The 20,345-nt window shown below is 42.2% G+C and overlaps 1 protein-coding gene across 1 annotated transcript in view; it reads right to left on the reverse strand.

The window, feature by feature from the left end:
- Window positions 1–1,454: 1,454 nt before the first annotated feature.
- USP42 (ubiquitin specific peptidase 42) overlaps window positions 1,455–20,345 on the reverse strand; it is a gene marked incomplete at both ends in the record, with an annotated part of 35,906 nt that continues 17,015 nt past the window's right edge. The window contains 13 exons of the mRNA XM_084249752.1: window positions 1,455–1,495; window positions 4,964–5,265; window positions 6,305–7,789; window positions 9,625–9,719; window positions 9,841–10,557; window positions 12,023–12,176; window positions 13,265–13,365; window positions 13,539–13,679; window positions 14,493–14,604; window positions 16,034–16,116; window positions 16,977–17,047; window positions 18,965–19,032; window positions 20,081–20,183. Coding sequence (XP_084105878.1) covers window positions 1,455–1,495; window positions 4,964–5,265; window positions 6,305–7,789; window positions 9,625–9,719; window positions 9,841–10,557; window positions 12,023–12,176; window positions 13,265–13,365; window positions 13,539–13,679; window positions 14,493–14,604; window positions 16,034–16,116; window positions 16,977–17,047; window positions 18,965–19,032; window positions 20,081–20,183 — 3,473 coding nt within the window. The remainder of the gene's footprint in view (window positions 1,496–4,963; window positions 5,266–6,304; window positions 7,790–9,624; window positions 9,720–9,840; window positions 10,558–12,022; window positions 12,177–13,264; window positions 13,366–13,538; window positions 13,680–14,492; window positions 14,605–16,033; window positions 16,117–16,976; window positions 17,048–18,964; window positions 19,033–20,080; window positions 20,184–20,345) is intronic.

Raw genomic sequence — 20,345 nt, forward strand, 5'->3', positions numbered from 1 at the left:
GTCTGTTGCAGACCAGAAACCACACGTCGTGATTTCTCTTATTTTTTCTTAGAAAACATTTCTATTTACAGTAAATAGTTAATATGTAAATACTGTATATATACCGATTCTGGAGTGTTTGTTATTCAGTGTATATACTGCCACGACTTGCATGAAGAAATATCCTGTATCTATTGATATTTTGTTGTAAAGTGAATAGTTAGTAAAATTGGAAGGCGTATGACTGTCCAATTGCAAATACTGTGTTCACCAAATAAAAATGCATTGTTAAGACTAAGACTTGGTTCTTTAAACCAGACTTTTGGGTCCAGCAGTCCCCCCCAGACTCACCCATCCTGCAGTCTGCACCTGGCCATGGGTGGTACAGCACCTGAGAGGCTGTGGCTCGGGCACTAGAGGATTTTGAGAAAGTGAAGGCAACAGGAAGTGGTCAGTGAGAGGTTATCTGTAAGCAAATGGGGAAATAGCAGTAAAACATAAGACACGAAGTTTAATTTGCTGCCATTTATATACTATATAAATTTTACATGCTGTATATTTACAGTGGGGCAAGTGCTTTTTTAATCTTTAAAAAAACAAAGATCAAACTTTAGACATCTCTGAACAACACAAACTGTATAAACCATACAGATTATTCAGATACAAACTGTATTAAATACAGTTTTCCCCACTCCATCTCCTGATGCAGGACCAGTGAATTATAAGTGTATCACAGTTTGATAGCATATCCATATTAAAAATAAAATCACAGTATGATTTTGTCTGTAACTAGAAACTTTAAGGGACCAAGCTGACAACTCAGACTCCAATATCATAGTCAAGACAAGAGACACTGTATAAAAAAGTGTTATGTAATAAAAACATACTGTAGGCTTTACAAATAATGTTTGGATTATACATTCATAATGTAAATACTCATCATAACTGGTAAATTGATTGGAATAGTTTCACAAAGTTCAAAAACAGAACTTGTCTATAAAATACATCTTCAAATCTTGAATACAACTAAAATATGAAGCAAATTAGTTTCTAGTATCAGACATTACAGAAAACAGACTGCTCTCAAGTCTAGTTGAGAGCTTGTGAATCTTTAAATAAGTCTTTAAATTAAATATACACACTGTCAGTTTGTACTTTTAATAATTCCATGGTTTCCCGGTTGGTCTTGCACCGGATGTCTAACTTGGAGGAGCATTACATGGAATACGAGTGATCAACCTGAGTCTGTGATTAAGCAGCATTTGAGATGTTCTAGTCCAGGGCGTTATTTTCAATGTGATTTATATACACGGTAATTTACAATGGTCAGCAGTTGTAGAAAGTGTTCATCCATTTGGAAGAAGGGTAATTAAGAAAAGGTAAAAACTAAAAAGTTCTCCATGGTAAAATCTGTACAGTATTTACTAAAGAAGCACCACGCAGATTTGAACAAAGTTATTTTCTATATTTATAATTTAAGCTGGGTTGGGGATGGCTTCTGTTGAACACGTTGAATCTGAAAGACAAGAGGGCAGCAGGCGTTATCCCGAGGCAGGAAGCTGGAACAAAGGGCCCTGTGAGTCCTGGGGGTGAGAGGGCTTTCTCATAACACCAGTGAACTTATTCATGGACCCCTTTTAGCCAGTTCCTTCCAGCTTTGGGGGAAGCTTGTCTCCCTTCCTGGAAGGCACTAGAGGAACCAGGCATTTCCAGACCGACATGCAGAGGGAGCCAGCCGGCACTCAGCGAGGAGGCGCCATCTGCTGGGCATGAACCACACCAGCTGAACCCCAACTGCTGTTGGTCCAAACCTCAATCCTTAAATTCCCTTTCACCAGGAAAGAGTTTAATACCTTAATTAGGCTTAGGTCTTTCCCTTGAGGGCACATCAGTAAAGTATGTTAATTAACTGCAAATTAATCCTCTTCAGACAATTCATTTTTAAAATTCATTTAAAATCCCCCTCACTGACTAGAAGTTACACATATAGACAAAGTTCCCTTTCAGGGGCAAAATAGCTCACACCCCTCTACCCTGCCAAGAGCAGGGTATAAAATGTGAATCTCCCAGGGCTACCGAGTAAAATTCCAATAGATCAAGGTTTTGATCTACAACGCACCCAAACCGCAGCCTTTTTCATCCGAGGTATGGTATGGGTGCGCGCAAACCCAGCAGGATTTCTAGATCTGCGCATGGGACTCGGGCTTCCTGGCCTGGCTGCTCTGCCAGCAGCGTAGTGTGAGGGGCGCGGCGTGTGCTTGCCCCAGTGTTCCCAGACCAGGGGGTGTATGGAGGGATGAAGAACGCAAAACTTATCTCATGGCACAGGCCCACTAGGTAAGTCGGGGCTGAGGAAACATCTTGTCAAATGTTAAAGGACTGTCAATTCTAATACCTTCAACTGTCCCTCACTTCTTACAATGAGGTATGCTGCCTAGGTCAGCAGTAGTAGGCGGGACAGGAGTGGCGCAGTGGTGAGGGACGCAAGCCTCCAGAGACAGTGCTGAAGGGAGAGCTCCACTGGCCTGCAGGTCAGAAGGGGCGCCAGGAGCTGAGCGGCAGCTGACTGCACCTGCTTCCCACAGTGATTCCTGCACCCCTAAGTCCTCAAACTCCTTTACGTGTGTCCCCTCCGTGCAAACATTGACAACATGTACAAATAAGAAAACGGCTTACCATAACTAGTGAATTTTTTGTTTTGAGGCCAAGTTTTCAATCACCTAGAAAGCAAAGATTAGGAAACATGTTTTAATGATGGTTTTGCAAAACTCCTGTCTGTGCTGTACACTTAGAAACAATTCTCGACAGTTAAGTTGATTATTGCTTTAAACAATTCGACACAAGGAAGACCAAGTATGCGCCACCACAGAACTATTTCTCCAAGGGTTCAAATGAAAACCAGAGCTGCTGTGATGACTGACGCCACTGCTCACAGTGGGAAGATGAAATGAGAGCCACAGCCCTGTGAGAACAGTTCCCTCCACCCAGCGAACCCAGCAGCAGTCTGACAGTAGGAAAGAACAGGTCTTAGGCCAAAGAAATCCAGAGTTTAGTGGGGTCAGAGAACAGGAGTCAAAGAGGGGTGGGTAAGTGGTCAAGAGGTCCCAGAACGGAGGACAAAGCCCTCTGACCTCACACCTCAGCTTGTGCCCACCTGTCATCAGATGGAAACTGACCGAGGACAAGAACATGGCCCACTGCATGACACAAAACCAAACTGCAGGCCCTGGGCACACGTCAGGGAGACCAATGCCAATTTGCGAGGTTCTGGCTCAGCTGACTTTACCCACAGAGCCACCTCTGTGGCGAGCTGCCATCTACCACACACTGGGGCCGCTGGCGGTGGTCCTAAGAGAGACCTGCAGCCAAAACGGTCTGACCATGCCTAGTATACACAGGACAGCAGCCTACCTCACTACTTCATCCCAACACTACACAGAGGCCAGAGGAAATTAGTCCTCAGTAAGCCCATTCCTCAAACTGCTGCAATGTTCTTGGGAAACTAATCTTAAAATATACATATTTCTTAAAAACCACACAGAATAAATACCACTTTAGCTTCACTTTCGTACTGGCTGTGGCAATTCCCGCAACACCTGCCGCCAGACTTCCCACTCGCCCTCCCACGGAACACTCCATCCTTTACGTTCTCCTAGTCTCTCCTGACACTGCACTTCAGGCAACTGCAGGCCACTGCAGGCAGAGTCCAGCACCCAGTCAAGAACCAAGCGGTCTCTGGGAATCGAGACCATGTGTCAACGTCACAAAGTGTACCTCAGGTGTCTAGAGCAAGGGCCGGCAAACTTTTTCCATAAAAGGCCAAATGACAAATGTTTTCACTTGTAGGCCTCTGGCTGCCGCCATGTAGCACCAAGCTGCCAGAGGCTGGGTCTTGAAGAAGCTGGACTCTGTACCCACACAACTCTAGACAACTTCATAAAATTTTCACCCCAAATGAAACTGTCTTGGAATTTTTCCAATCATTTAAAAACGTTCAAATGCTTCTAACTGGCAGCCTGCAGAGTAAGGTGGTGGCCAGCTTTGGCTGGCAGGCTGCAGTTGGCCAACCCATGTTCACACGGTGTTTAACTAGCTCTGTGTTCCTTTCCAGGGTCAAAGGTCTCCGGAAGCAGTTAGAAAGGGGAAGAGGGACTGTTTTAAATGCAATCAGAGTCAAAAGGACTACAAATTACAAGAGAAGCAGCTGTGCAAAGCAGACAAGAATCCAAGATGACCACAGGCCCGGAACGAGACAGCTTCTCGGGCGCCAGAGAGGCCCACGACAAACACACCTCCAAGGCTTCGCTGTGGTGTTTCTAATGAGACATACCATGAAATTGAGTTTTACTCAGAATAAATTTAAGGATTCATGAGAGAAAGAATACTTGTCAAAGTATTTCTATCAAAACTAGCTTAAAAATAAAAGTTTTGGGGGCCTCCCTGGTGGTGCGCAAGGGGTTAGGACGCAACCTATGAAGCTATGAGCAGCCACTGCAGTACAAGTTTGATCCCTGGCCAGGGAGCAACCTACATGGTGCAGCAGACCTCTCCTGTCTCCCTGCTGCTCCCCTCAGCAGTGTATTTCAGTAGCTCTATCTGTTCTGCTCCCTACTCTGTCTCTGGTGAATCCTCTTACCCCCACCCCCACACCTTTGGCCTGTACCCCAGCTCTTGTATGCATACATAAATAAATCTTTAAAAAAATTTAAAAAATAAAATAAAAGCTCTGGTCCTTCCCAAGGCACACACTCAGAGTGGGGAGTGAACGCCAAGGGTCTGAGTGTGGAGGTTCTGCTGGGCCCAGAACTGAGGCTTCCAATGATGCTAAGGGGTCAGCACTCAGTATCCCCAACACAAAACTGCAGTGCAGGCTCATCCTTGAACTGTACACCCTTTTATGCCATTTGAAGTTTTCTTCCCATGTGTTAACCACCTTTTCAAAAAAATAATTCTGATACTCTTAACTCCCAGTGTCTCCTCTTACCCTGGCCACATTCAAACAGATGACACCTGTCATCCCTGCTTTCCATTCGTAAATATTTTGTTTTCTCACGGAAAGGTCCAACACCTTCCAGAGGTAGGCCGTCGGTGAGGGGTAAACCACCATCAGCTCTCCGGAAATGGTCAACAGTCTCAGAGCTAGCGGCCTTGGTTAAGTGCAGTTCTGAATCTTTAACAAAGTCCTCTGATTTCCTTGAGTGTCTCTTCTTTTTCTTCTTCTTTTTTTTGTGTCTGTGGAGGTCAGCATCAGAGTATGCTACTGAAATGTCTGAATCCTGTTGATGCCTGCAGAAGAATAAACCAGAGCTCAAATCACCAGAAACAAAACCATCTCAAGAGAAAACTGGCCCTTGGCATTTATACCCCTGCAGCAGACACACGTGCAAACACAGGTGAGATTTTTATCTAATTAAAAACATGTCACTTGCTTTCACTGCATTAATTTTTAAAGCCCAGGGTCATAAATTTACTAATTTCAACCCCACCCCACTGCCTTTAGCTTTGCTCGGGAGCTAAAGCTGGCTTGAACACTAGAGGAAGGATTTTGCTAAAGGGGAAAAAAAATGTTGCCAGTTGTCTCAGGCACCTAAGAGGGAAGGAGGCTGATGACTTGTTTTTCCCTCAAGTAACCACTGTTTACCTATGACTTTTGATAATCTTTTCCCAGGGTTTCATTCTCAAGGAACGCCAACTAAAATGTATACTAGTTCTGTTCATAGCCATCCATGTTAGCATGGAGAAGTCATTTTCAAGATGATCGCTGACCAATTTAGCTTTTAAAGAGCACAAAGATAAGTTTCCCAATTAGATTTCAAATTGAGAAGTGGCTACAAAAAAAAAAAAGACAAAAGCCCAGGCAGCAAATGACATGTCTCAGAGGGCCCCTCTGGGCAGGCGGTCAAATGTCAAAAGGACAGTGGCCTCACATTTTTTGCCCATTTGGTAGTGACGGGATTTGAAGAACATTATTAACAGTTAAGAAAATATAAGCACATCTGATGAATAAGAATATTAACACCAACTGTGACGTTACAGACCCGAGTTTTCATTGACAGAGTATCACACGCCCATCCCTAGAAGCTGCACTGACAGGGCACAATCACCGTGGAAAATGCTAGGCCCCGTGTGGGGCCGTGAGATAAGCACCGCTTACACACAGGGTTGTTTCGGAAATGTGTAAAAAACGTGAAAACTCAAATGAAAAGTACAAACCAAACATACAAACATGCCAGCCCTTCACCCGTGGCCAAACTGGGTCGGGAGGGAAAAGGAAACCGGGTGGCTGGCAAGCAGCCCTCGCACGGGGGCGCTGCCCGCAGCTCACCTGGAATCGCGCGCCCGGTGTTTGTCTTTGGATTTCTTTTTCTTCTTTGACTTTTTGTGCTTCTTCACTTTAGGCTCCTCTAAAGGGCCCTTCTGTAAGCTTCTCCAGACTTTCTTCTCTACATGACTGCCATTATTTTCTGCACTATCGTATCTCCGTTTTCGTGACTTCACGCTGTCGTGCTCATGCATGCGCTCGGAGAGGTCACAGCTGTCCTCCGCCGCCAGCGCAGCTTTCTCGTGCGAGTACTTCTCCGGGTACGGGAGGGCGTGGGACGGGCCTGCCCGGGGACTGCTGAAGTGGTGCCGCTCCTTCTCTTTCGCGACCAGCTCGTATGCCTTTCTGCTTTTGTAGTAGTCCTTGTACTGCCGGCTGTTGTACGGACCTGCTTTGTCATACTCCCGGTCGCCATGAAAAGACTTCCACTCCCGCACCTCCCTGGCCGTGTACGGGGCGTACCTGTCATGGTAATATCTGCATTTGTCCCATCTCATTTTATCTGGGTAGTATTTCTCCCGGCCCCAGGAGTGTTCGTTTTCCACATGGTGGTACCTGCTCCACTCCTGGTCTGACCCGCATCGGCTTCGGGAGTGGTGGTGGCTGTACCTGCCCAGGGAGCGGTGCTCACCGGGGCTGACCCTCTCCCCCTGGCAGGGGTGGTGCTGGCTCCCATTGCAGTGCTCCATCCTGTAGCGGTCCTGCTTGGCCCGCTCTCTGATGTAGGGGTGCCGCTTTTTGTGATAATGGTCCTCTGTCTTGCTCCGACTTTCCCTCGCGCGTTCTCCACTGGAGGAACGGTCTCTTCGGTTACGATAATGTCCGCGATCCACTTTTCTGAGGATATTGATCTTTTCCTTAACTGGGGAATGATCCTGAACCTTTTGTCCAACCTTATTTTCTTCGCATCTCTCCCCATTACTTTGTTCCAGGCCCCCTTCTGAATGGTTTTCTGTGACGCTGTCTATCTGTGGAGCAGGCAGCTCATCTGTGGACACACCCGTGCTTTGCGAAGGGGCCTCAGTGTCCATGCATTTGTCTCGACTGATGTAAACTAAGAGTTCGTGATCACAGTCACCCGCTGAACGTGCTGAGGGAGCTGGGCTCAACCTTCCTGCTGTTTCTACTGATGCCAAGAAGTCCTGTGGACTCCCTAGTAATGTCCCTTTCATATCTTCGGAGGGTTTGCTCTGATCATTTGTTAAATTCCCGGGATCACACAGTTTAGAAAGTGGATCATCCCCAGCGGTGTTCTTGTCAGTGTTACAAGGACTGTTGATACTAGGCAAAGACTCATCAGGTGTTGCTGAAATGTTTTCCGAGACTTCTTCTTTGGTAGATTTAATGCTGGGGTCAGAGGGCAGCAAAGCCTTCTTTAATTTGCTGCTGAGACTTGTCTCCTGTTTCTCATGAGACTCGGGAGTGGGGCTGCCAGCCTCTAGTTCTGCATCAGGATCCCCTGTAGGATTTTCCTCTATGCCAGTTGTACTGCAGCCCCCACCAAAACAAAACAATAAACAAATCAGTCACAAGTTTGGTTGCTTTATGAGTTTTTATCATTGTCTTACAGGAACAAACACTTGAAAACATTTGCTAAATATTTTATCCCTTCACTATAGCTGGCTGGAACCCAATAATGGGCTTACTGGGAAACTTTAAATTTTTTCTTCCTCTCATTAAATAAAAATATAAACTTTTATATTAAGCTTACCTTCTGTTCTATTTTTCACCAACACTAATTCTGCAGTTGTAGGCTCCTTCTGTTTTTAGATATACTTCTAATTCTTAAGTCTAAACAATCAAAAAAGTCAAATAATAACAGAGGTCCTTACTCATCTTCTGGATCCCTTTTTTCTGGATTTCTCCTGGAGACTCAGAGGTAGACAAGCTACCTCAAAACAAAGCCAATAGCTCCCTGAATTACTTATAACTTTCTGCAGCAAGTAAACTCTGCCCTTGATTGCTTAGAGTTTTTGACATAGTCTCAAAGTTACTGAAAGCGGTCAGGGGACAATAAAAACCCTATAGAGCCCCCCACTTGCTAGAGAAAATATCAGGGAAGAGAACACATATGAAGTTACCTAGAATGTGGCAGTGAGATTATCAAATTAACATGTAAAGCAGAGACACACATGGTGACAACACATGCATGACTTTATGTTACTGTCTATAATAATTCTCATGCACACTAGACTCACGAAGACTAGAAAAGAAACAAAAGGAACATCATTATACAATGACTGAGGGGCCAAGCTACCCCATCTTTAAGTAAATGGGGAATGAGTAATCTCTGCCTATAGCATTTACTCCTTTTTAATAATTAAGGCTTCCCAATAGTGGTCCTCAGTGTGGGCAGACCCACCTGCCAGGGGCCATTCTGAAATGTGGGGTGCATTTTCAAGTTGTCATAATAATGGGGGAGCCCCACTAGCACTCGTGGGTAGTGGACAAGGCAGAGAGTCCCACAAAATGAGTGGGTGTCCTGTCCAGCGTCCCAACATTCACATGGCTGAAAACCTGTTATATTATCATTGGCAGTTTTCACAGATGCTAGATTTTCCAGGACTGCAACTACCATGTATATCTAGAGACAATAAGAATTTCACGAGAAGTTGCCCACCATCAGGACATTACCTCCCTGTGTGTGGTACTGAGCTCCGGACACGAGGCCACATTCTGAATAGTCACTTTTACAACCTGCTGGTGCGCAGATGCAGCACCTCGCTGTATTACTGTGCCTGGCGGGAGTGCACTGCTCCTGGTCATTTGTATACCGAAATACCAATGCATCATAGGTTCCTTTAATTCTGGCCCCATTATATTATAGTTAGGTCAATATACTGACTTTTAAAACATTAAGTGGAAAGGCAGATTATCTCATCTATGAATTTCAGAATTCTGGAATGGGCATAATGAAGTATTTGCTACTTGGTAAATTTGAGAACCTCTGTCCTATATAACCTTAATAACTCTTCATATATTTTTGTCACAAAAAGGATATTAAATGAGACAGTGTTATGTGTCAGATCCAAAGTATGCTAATCACACTCCTAGCCAGAGATGAGACTATGCAAAAGAAAATATGAGCTTCAGGATATCAAATTGCCATGGATTTATCAGCCCAAGAAATTTTTTCTGTACTTTTATAAAAGGCAAATCAACAAATTCTATAGAGTATTATTCAAGTCATTCAAGATTCAAAAGGTTCACTGGAAGACTTCCAGAGAATTAAAATAGTGACACATCCATATTGGGTATGGATCTGCACTACTAGGACTTCCTACCAGGTGGCTTCATTTCCTCTTAGCTTATCCCTATTTTACCTTTTTTCATCTGTCGAGCATTTTGCTTTGTTGTTAAGTTTAAAGGTCTCTAAGATTTTGTCTTCTGGGAGAGGTGGCAAAGGAGCAGGCATCAACTACAATAAAAAACAAATATATTTCAATTCTAGTCACCACGTGGTGCCTCATAAATCCTGCCACAAATGGAAATGGAGCAAAGCCATCCCCACCCCAATATACACACACACACACGCTCACCTTTCCGGGTAAACCATTTGCCTTAGAAAAGGGATTTTCTGAGTGTAGAGCAGGCTGGACTTGGCAGCTGGCACCATCGAATGACAGACCATTTTCCTTCAGGTCACTGTCTGTACTATTAGCACCATTTAGAGTCATAGGTTCTCGAAACTCATGCTGAGAGGCCTCCTCACCTTCAGCACCTTGAGCAGAGGAGCGCCTGCTCTCCATCGTACCCAGACCGTTCTCCCTGCTGAGGCCCTTTGCCTCCTCGTCAGACTCTTCAGATGACTCGGCACCATAAGGGACCAGGACACTTGAGTTCAGCTTGGACTTGCCATTCATCACCGGCTTGGAACAGGACTCACTCAAGGGAATCTGCTTTGTTGCTTTGCTAGAAACTGACGCCGTGGATGTGCTCGAGGTAGACTGTGTTGCAGAGGAATTGGTAATGGTAGAAGAGGGAACAGGCTTGTTAGGGCTCTCCAAAGAATTGCTATGAAGGTTAGGCTGAGACTGACCTTGGCGAATAGGTAACTTGTTGTGAATACTGATGGTAATTTTTTGTTTCTTGGGGTGTTCTGGAATAACTGAGGACCTATTAACTGACCAGTTCTGAACAGAGGTGGAAGCATTAACAGGACCAGCCCTGTTGACACTGGAATTCCCATTAGGACTCGAGATGGAACTGCTCGGTGTTTCTTTCAATGGTCCGGTCCCATTTAAGTGAGGTGGGTTCTGGAAGTAAGAAGACCACAGTCGGGTGAGAGCTATGGACACAGTCACAGACACAGAATCACTACTAGTTGTGGGCCCTTTACATTTTGGTCATTGTTTTCTCTTCATGAATAACAAGTGTTACACACCTAAGAATACTACTTCCTCCTTTCATTTACTCCTACCCACCATATACCTTTCCACTTTTCACAAGTCTTTGTTTTCTATGACAAATAGGGACAACCATTTTTGCCAGATAACAATGCTCAGACCAAATGCTTTCTGCTCCAATCTGACAGAAATATACAGACCCCCTTTGGCAGGGAGCCACTCCCTGGTTGGGAGCCACTACTCTACAGCAGAAGGGAATGCCAGCCAGCAGGGAATTAACTGCTAGCCAAGGAGGCAAGGCGATGGGCACACAGGCAGACAAAGAAGTGCTGCTCAGGTGCATCTCACCAAGCCACACCCCATCCCCCCATGGTGTCTCTAAATCCTACATATACAGTCACTTTGCTCCAGATTCCAACTACTGCTACTAAATCCCAGATTGCAAATTGGTGGTGAGGGGTGAAATCCAGCTCATACATGTTTGGTCTTCACAATGTTTCTTTAAATATCTGAATTAGTGATCTTACCACCGGCAAGTTTCACTTAAATCAAAACAAAAATCTTGAACATTTAATAGTGGTTGCCTCTCTACACAGGGCACTTGTCCTCCAGTTAACCAGGGCCCTCATGTCACTCTTAAACACAGCCCAACTCAAGAGCCACTGCTTCCCCAGCTCCCAAAGACATTTAATTTGTGACTTTTTTTATAATACTAAACACAGTAGAATACCCACCAAAAAAACCCATACAACTAGACAATTTGTTCGCTGATTTAAAACACATTACAATTAAACTGACTGATAAAACATGTCAGTGCAGTGACAGGGCTTATTCCAAGATGCAGACAGGCTGTCCACAATCTTCACACACAAGTCTAGGAAAAGCTAGGTCTCCACTCTATGAAGACTTGGAGCTGCACTGACCAGGGTGCACATCAGTTCTCCTTGAGAGGCTGTCAGGGGCTGTGATCAGACCCAGCAGGATGGCAGACGCAAAGCACCACACTCCCGAAAGGCCTAAATGGATATAAGGTGTTCTTTGTGTAAAAGGGTCACTTTCCTGGAATCCAGCATTTAATCAAGAATCCTCAAATGTTCATTAAGGGAACGAAAGTCCAATATGGGAGCTAAAATCTCTAGCATTTAAATATATTTATACTCAGACTTTCTTCCTGATCATTATATTCATCATCTGAGATTTTCTGTAGACTTGAAATATATTATAGTAAATTACTTAAATAAATATTTCTGACAAGAAATTCAGCTGTAAATAAGGCCATGGTAACGACTACAATGTTAACAAACCAGACTTAGTTAACTAGGATGATACATTCTTAAAAAATAACAAAGATTATTTTCTCCCTATGGAATGTTACCTTTATCATGTGAGAAGGAAGCTGTGGTCCAATAAACCCTGACGTGGTCTGTTTGTTGTTGACAACCCGCTGACTGATTACCGGTCGGGGAGAAGACTGGCCAGGGCTGTGGGTGGAATGAGTAAGTTCACCTCCATTTTTCACATCGTGGGACCTGAGAACAGAAAATGATAATGCTCAGGGCTTAGGGGGCATCTCCTTAGAAGAGAGTCATTTATTCAACAGCACTCGGGTAACAGACTGACAAGCTGTCATGTACAGAGCTAGACACTGGATCTCTTTTAGGTATGGGTTAATGTCAGGTACTCAAATTGGAAGACAACAAGAATAATTAGGTAAATGGCATTTTTAACTGTAATCACAGGATGCCACTCTCTGCAAGCTATTTTCCTCTTCTGTTTATGGATATTTTTCTGACTATAAATACATACCATTATAGAAAATCTATGATGTTCAGAAAAGTTAGAAATAAACAAACAAAAAAATACCTCATCTCACCCCTTACAAGCATTTACTTTTCAAATTGATTGATTATCCTCCAAGCTTTAGACTGATACTGATTTCCTCAATATCAATGTACAAAATTTCAAACTGCTTTTCTTCTATGAAGATCTTTCTCATAGCCATTAAAAAACTTGAAAAAAATCACTGTTAACAGCTGAATAGTATCTCAATGAAAGTGTATATTATAATTTGCATGTTCATTCTGTTATTTTTGACAAGTTAGGATGTTCCTAGTTTTCAGCTATTACAAATGAACACCCTGGGCACACATCAGATTTTTTTCCAAGGCCACACATTTCTGGAAGTGGAATTAATGAGTCTATGTGTGCAGTTACATGAGAAAAATAATTAGGGGTGTTGGCACAGGCCTGGCCAGGAGGGTGACTGGTTACATTGCTCTGTGGTTGGGAGTTGCTGGCTATGACCACACCCAGATGCTCAAAGGTCCCCTTCCTGAGGCCTGCAGCTACTGCTTCCATAGCCCCCATTTTTATCTGTTTGCTGCCAACAGCAGAAATCTACCCTCCTCGGCGATCACCTTTACCTTCCTCTGCATGTTCCGTTGCTAAACTACCAAAAAGCTAGAAGCTAAATCAAACTCAATCTGCACTCGAAAATGATCTTCCTTACTCGCTCAGCATCATTAGGTGCTGTTTTAATAACCCAATATTAAATATGTTGATGAGAGAAAGAAAATGACATAACAGAACATGTGAAAAATTGTTTTGCTGACAGTACCTGATATAAAAGAGAACATAGGCTTGTTGACTGAGTACCGATCTTATATCACTGGTCGACACAATGGAATCATTCATTTGATACCAAAGGCCATTGCTAGCCTGCAAAAGAGAGCCAATAAATATTAGATTTATTAGATAAATAGGGAACACCAACAGGAGAAATGGGCTGTCACATTTCAACTGCAAAATTCCCACCTTCCCCTCAAGGAATGCCAGGGATAATCTTTTATGGTATTGTAAAAATAGCTGTTAGCAAAATCTGTGTGGCTTACTTTTATGTAGCAGAAGTAATGGCCAGCATGGCAATTAAAACCGGTGTGTACCAGTACTGCGTACAAAACATAAATAATTGGTTCCCCGTTTGGTTGAGACATATATGGTCGAATATCAAGATACTCGGGATATTTCACATCCTAAACAGAAATGGAAAGAGGTAAAAGGAACATCATTTCTCAAGGCACAGATAGTCCACATATTTAGGTGCAAAGTATTAAAGGGCAGTTCTTGGGCAGGATAACTGTGGGAGGAAACCCACAGAATACCATACCCTATGATGTTCTAGCACCACCTAACATGTTGAACCACATTTCAAATGACACAATTAACCCCGGAGCATGCCTGAATCTGAGTATTTGATTCAATCCCACTGTATTCTTTATTTCTTTTGAACAAATAAGGATTCACATTAAGTGAATTCTTCGAATCCATCCAAGGAGATAGGAATGCAATCATAATTCTGGACTTCAGTGACCATTTATTTTTATCTTTAGTAATTCAGGAATGGAATATTTATTTCTCTTGAAATCAGCTGGATTTCTGACCACTTCCCATCTCCAGAAAGTAGGAAGAGGAAGGGAAAATTCAGTGTGCTACCAAATCAGAAAACAAATGAACAAACAAAATGAACTCTGATCAAAGAGTAACAGGATCTAATAGAAAGTCCTCTTTGTATTTCAAATGACACATCCACTCATTACCTTCCTGACAATTAAGCCCAAATGCAGGTAAGTTACCAATTTTATCATGAGAAAGTCCAATCAGCTAAAGGACATGTATTCATATGCATAAATCTCATACTACTGGTCAATGCTTTGACATTTTTTCCTCGACCAAATGCTGGAAGAACTTAGAAAATGAGGTAACAAAATTAGGTCCTTTATAACACTTAATTACTACTGACACTTAAGCCTAGAAAGGCTTAACATGAAAAATTATCATCTACATACCTTTGCAATTTTTCCACCAGTAAAATTTGCAAAACGTTTGAGAGAAAGTGTAAGAACATTAGAGGATCTATGTATAGTGAACCTCTTTGAAGCTGGAACCATCTTTTTACACCTTGAAATACACAGAAACACAGATTTAGGAAGAATGATACACATACTTTTGGTATTTTAGTCTATTCCTCTAAAACATTCTAAATTAAGTTTCCAAAGAAAGATACTGGATGAAAACCCCAATACTGAAAATATTAAAAATGCAGGGAGAAACTGCTTGATTAGCATGAAAGAAAAAAAAGAAGCTAAGACAACTGAGATACGAAGCTACACAGGTCACTGATAATTTGTAAAATTAGGTAAACATACATTTCTCTCAACTTGAAAGAAACTGAAAAACCAATAGATTTTCAGAATGGCATAATTCTATGAAGACAAAGCCCTATTCAGACACAAAAGGAAGAAAAGTAAACATCAGAAATGTTCATGGAGTTAAAAACAGAGAAAAAATTTCCATGGTCTTGGAAAGAAGGAAGTCTTCTTCCACACAAAAAGAATGTACAGCAATGATAACTACCTAGGGCCTCCCTGGTGGCCTAGGGGTTAAGTCTCAGCGCTACCACCTCAAAGGCCCACTGCAACAGCCTGAGTTTGAACCCCAGCCAAGGAGCTAAATCACATGGCGCAACAGACCTTTCCTGTCTCGCCCTGCTACTCCCCTCAACAGTGTATTTCAGTGGATCCACCTGTTCTGCTCCCCACTGTTTCTGATGGGTCTTCTCACCTCTCCCCTAACACCTCTGGCCTACACCCCAATTCTTCTATGCAAAAATGAAATCTTTATTCAAGAAAATAAATAATGACTACTTGTATTACCTGACAAGAAAATGTACATCTACCTAAAACAGATAAAACAGTGTTTGTGTAAAATAGGTACTCTTCTCTTTTTTTTTTTTTTTGGTGGGACCCTCGCCAGCGGCTGGGGAACAAACAGGCACTGCAGAGGCTGCAGGCAGCCTCGCAGCCCAGCGCTCAACCACTGCGCCACCAGGGGAGGCCCTAAAATAGGTACTCTTGACTATGAATAATAAAATTAGAATTTCTAGCAGATATATCCAAAATCCTGGATAACAACTATGAGAGATATCTTTCACTACTCTGGGAGAACATGGCCCCTACTTCATCAGAGCCCTTTTATAACAGAAAAGTCAGTGGAAATTCTGCTCAAAAAAGGCATGCCATCCCAAGCTGCATCTTCCTATGTGGTGGCACCAATGTGTGGCATAACATTGACCTCTCCTTTCTCATCAAAGCTCCCAGTAATTAGGCACCATTCTCCCAAGGGCACAGAGATGCACATCTCTAAAGAGTATAAACATTTAGACATTTGCTTTGGCCCTTGCAGACTAGAGACCGAGTGTCTTCCCAGATGGCACAGGAAGCCAAGGGAATCTAGAGGGGTTACTCATAAGCATCAAATTTGAATCAAGTCACCCCACCATCCCCACCACAGCAACCAGCATCAGGGTCTCAGCCACCATCCATCATACTTGCTACATTTGTAGGAGTTTTCTCCATCAAGCTGTTCTGGCTTCACAAATTGCTCCAAAGCTTTGTTCACACTCTGAGCAGCCTGGGAAGAGAACAGTGTCAATACCACATTACTAACCACTGCCACTTTTAGGAAAAGAAGACTCAAAGGTATAAAAGCAAATACAAAATTTTAAATAAATAGAAAATTTTCCTTTTATCATGATGTTCACTTTTATATTGGTACACACAAAATATTTTTCCTCCCATTAAAAAAATTAAAGTGAACAAAAACATGTAGAAAGGTGCTCCCTGCAGCATTAAAGTAGCATAAAACTGGAAACAAGCCAATTAACTACCAGTAAGAAACTAAGCACGTAAACTGTGGTGGATCCACTTAGCAGACTACTACCAAACTTCCAAAGCACTCACACAAAAAGATCCCTATGTACATTCAGTGAAAATAACAAGTGCCCACACTGACATAAGGTATAATTCCACTTTTAGAAATACTAATAACATATTCTGGAAGAGTTTATTACAAAATATAACATGAGGTCACTATAAGGGCAAGGCTCTTATATACAATATATATATGCGATGTTTCTCATTTTTATAATAAGCCTATATTACAACTGTAACGAGAAAAAAACTCCAACAAAAAATAGGAACTTAAAAAATGCAAGAAGCAAAAACAATTACTAAAGAACAACAAAACTTTAATTTGGCTAATATAGGCATAAAAATCTGATTTTATTAAGATTTATTAAAAAGTCAAAGGGTAATAAAAAGATTTTCTGTGCTTACTACAAAGCTTAAAAAAAATCACCTCTAAGTAAAGTCTTAGACTATCAAAAATTTCAACTCATATTCTCTAACAAGTGCAGTCAAGATTATAAGTGAACTATAGTTATATAAATTATGACTGATTTTTAAAACTACCACAAGAATTAGCGAACTTACCTTTATCTCCAATGTTATATCAAGATATGGATCAAAAGTATCTGAAACGCCCTTGCAATTTAAACATTTAACTGAAATAAAAATAAAATGCGAAGATAAGTATAATCATTATGGAAATCCAACTCTTAAAAATGACAAAATAGGGCCTCCCTGGTGGCACAACGTGTTAAGACGCAACCTATGAAGCTGTTCGAGTTGGATCCTGGGCTAGGGAGCTACCCACATGGCGCAGCAGACCTTTCCTGACTTTTTTAAAAAATGACAAAATAGGGCCTCTCTGTGGCCTAGGGGTTAAGTCTTAGCACAATCACCAGAACAGCATGAGTTTGACCCCCAGCCAGGTTGCTGACCCACATGGTGCAGCAGACCTCTCCTGGCTCACCCGCTTCTCCCCTCAGCAGTGTATTTCAGTAAATCTGCCTGTTTTGCTCCCCACTCTGTCTCTGCTGAGTCCTCTCACACCCCACACTTCTGGCCTACACCCTTGACTATTTTCTTCTAAGCAAAAAAAAAAAAAAAAAAGACAAAATACAAAAACACTATTTCAAAATAAAAAATTGAAACAAGGTATATTTTGCCCCTATCAGATAGGGCAAAAAAAAAAAAAATACTACTATACAATGTAAAACAAAGTGTCATAAACTTGGGCCTCCCCACACACTGTTGGTTGGAATATAAACTGGTATAACCTCTTGGAAGGACAATATGGAAGTTAACAAAATTTTATTTTATTTATTTTTTATTTTTTAAGATTTATTTATTTATGCATACAAGAGCTGGGGTACAGGCCAGAGATGTGGGGGGTGAGAGGATTCACCAGAGACAGAGTGGGGAACAGAACAGGCAGATCTACTGAAATACACTGCTGAGGTGAGCTGCGTCGAGTCAGGAGAGGTCTGCTTCTCCATGTGGGTTTCTCTCTGGCCAGCTAGGGATTGAACTGGTGCTGCAGAGGCTGCAGATTGCTTCATAGTGTGGTGTTTAACCCGCTGCACCACCAGGGAGGCCTGGTAACAAAATTTTAAATATGCATACCATTTGATGCGGAAATTCTAATACGAAGAATTTATCCCACATATACATGGACATAAGAATGGGTACACAAAGATGTAATGAAGCAATGATTAAAAATAATTAAATATCCGGGCCTCCCTGGTGGCGCAAGGGTTAAAGCACTGCATTATGCAGCAATCCGCAGCCTCTGCGGCACGAGTTCAATCCCCAGTGGGCCAGGGAGATTCCCACATGTCGAGGCAGACCTCTCCTGTCTCGCCCGCTGCTCCTCTCAGCAGTGTACTTTGGTCAGTCTGCCTGTTCTGTTTCCCACTCTGTCTCTGGTGAATCCTCTTACCCCCCTGCACCTCTGGCCTATACCCCAGCTTGTATGCATAAATAAATAAATCTTAAAAAAAAATTAAATACCCAATGATACAGAACTAAAATAAATGGAATACTACCGCAATTGTGAAAGATTGTGTTAGACCTTATATATTAAAATATTAAAAGATATCTAACGATAAGAGGAAAATAAAAGGGCTGTATCTAAAATGCCCCTAATCTGTTCATGCATGGGAAACTACTGGAAGGCTATTCCAGTGGGACAGAAGCTGTGACAGAAGCACATTTTCCATTATGATACTTTCCTACCATTTGCTTTTTTTTTTTTAACCTTTTTTTTTCAATTTTATTTTTTGCATAGAACTGTGGTAAGGCCAGAGGTGTTGGGGGTGACTCACCAGAGACAGAGTGGGGAGCAGAACAGATGGATAGACTGAAATACACTGCTGAGGGGAGCCGTGGATGAGACAGGAGAGGTCTGCTGCACCATGTGGATGAGCTCCCTGGCCGGGGATTGAGTCTAGGTCATCGCAGTGATAGCACTGAGACTTAACCCCTAGGCCACCCTTAACTCCTGGGCCCCAACTTCAATTTCTTTTCCCTCCTCCACTCCCACCCCCAACTTCATCAACTTTTAAAGTGAAGTTTACCTCTTGATCTTAGGTATCCTCCAAATATCTGACAAACAAGTGTGGTAGCCTGGGTATGTCTGTCTAATCTGAAAAACAGTCAAACAATGATATGAGAGAAAATCTACAAAAATTATGGATGCCATAGCCAGATTTCAAAAGTACATCTATAAAAGAACAAGATCTCAAACATGAAAGTCACTAAATAAAAAGACATCAGTATGTGTGGCGGCCAGAGAATCATCTCACCTGACCAGAACACACTGAGGATTTGGAGAGAGGGAGGACAGTATGAACTATATTAAGAAGGAACATTGAAAGAAAGGCAGGAATTTGGCCCTGAAGCAGGAAGAGCAAAAAACTAAACAGGACTGTGACACTAAATGCGTGGAAGGCAAAGAACGCAGAGTTTTCCTCTGTTTCACAGTCTGTCCTCATCCAGACAATGAAAATCTGGCTGGGGTAGTGCTGACAATGGGAATGGAACAAGAGATTTACCAGGTATGTTTAGCTGACAGTAAATGCAATAGGACTTGTTATTTGTTTTTTCCAATCTTCCTCTTGAGTCTGCATTTATAGTTTAAGGGAGAAAGTGCAGGAATTGATAACTGATCAGGGTGAGGAAAATGCAGGGAACAAATGCAGATTTCAGAGGCTAGCGGTGAGCAGAGAAAATGTCAGGTACAACTAGGAAGGGAAAGTGGTTAGTTTTAGATACACAGAGAGATGCTGATATAAGCAGATCCTCTAATAATGTCTTTCTGTTCAAAGCTGTTTTGTTATGTTGGTGAGGAAAAAAAATCGCAGCCAACATTGAACAAAATGACATCATCCACTTAGCTTCCAAGAACCCAGCCGTGACGTTAAGTGAGGACTTACTGTACTCAGAAATTAAATAACAGAAAGACCAACATTCCTTTTCTGAAATCTATAATCAAACAATTTTAAACTGTTATAGTGAGCATACCTTTTAAAAGTCTAATCATTTTAAAATACTGCAAGTCACTTGAGGACAAGGCAGTACAAAGACAAATGGTCAGGAAAACATAAAGCTATGTACTTACTTAGTAACAGGCAAAACTAAATCTGGTAAGACAGCAATACAAAGGGAAGAAAGGACAATGCTCTTGTACTTACTTATTGCTGCCATTCAGGCATGCTTTTTGCATAGCATCAACAGTGTACTGAAGGAATTCATGGGCATCTTCTTGGTTTCCAAAGCGGAAGTGCCTGGCTATACCTAGAGTTTAAATAAAGACAGATTTTTACCATCACATGTAACATGCTCAGACTGTAACCCCCAAATGTTCCCTCTTATGACAATGTTAGAAAACACCTGGTTAATTGTTTTTTTGAGAAAACAGCACAGACACAAGCTACTTTGAGACAGCTAGGATCAAGG

The sequence above is a fragment of the Talpa europaea genome (assembly GCF_964194135.1).
Source record: "Talpa europaea genome assembly, chromosome: 12".
Taxonomy (NCBI): Eukaryota; Metazoa; Chordata; class Mammalia; order Eulipotyphla; family Talpidae; genus Talpa; species Talpa europaea.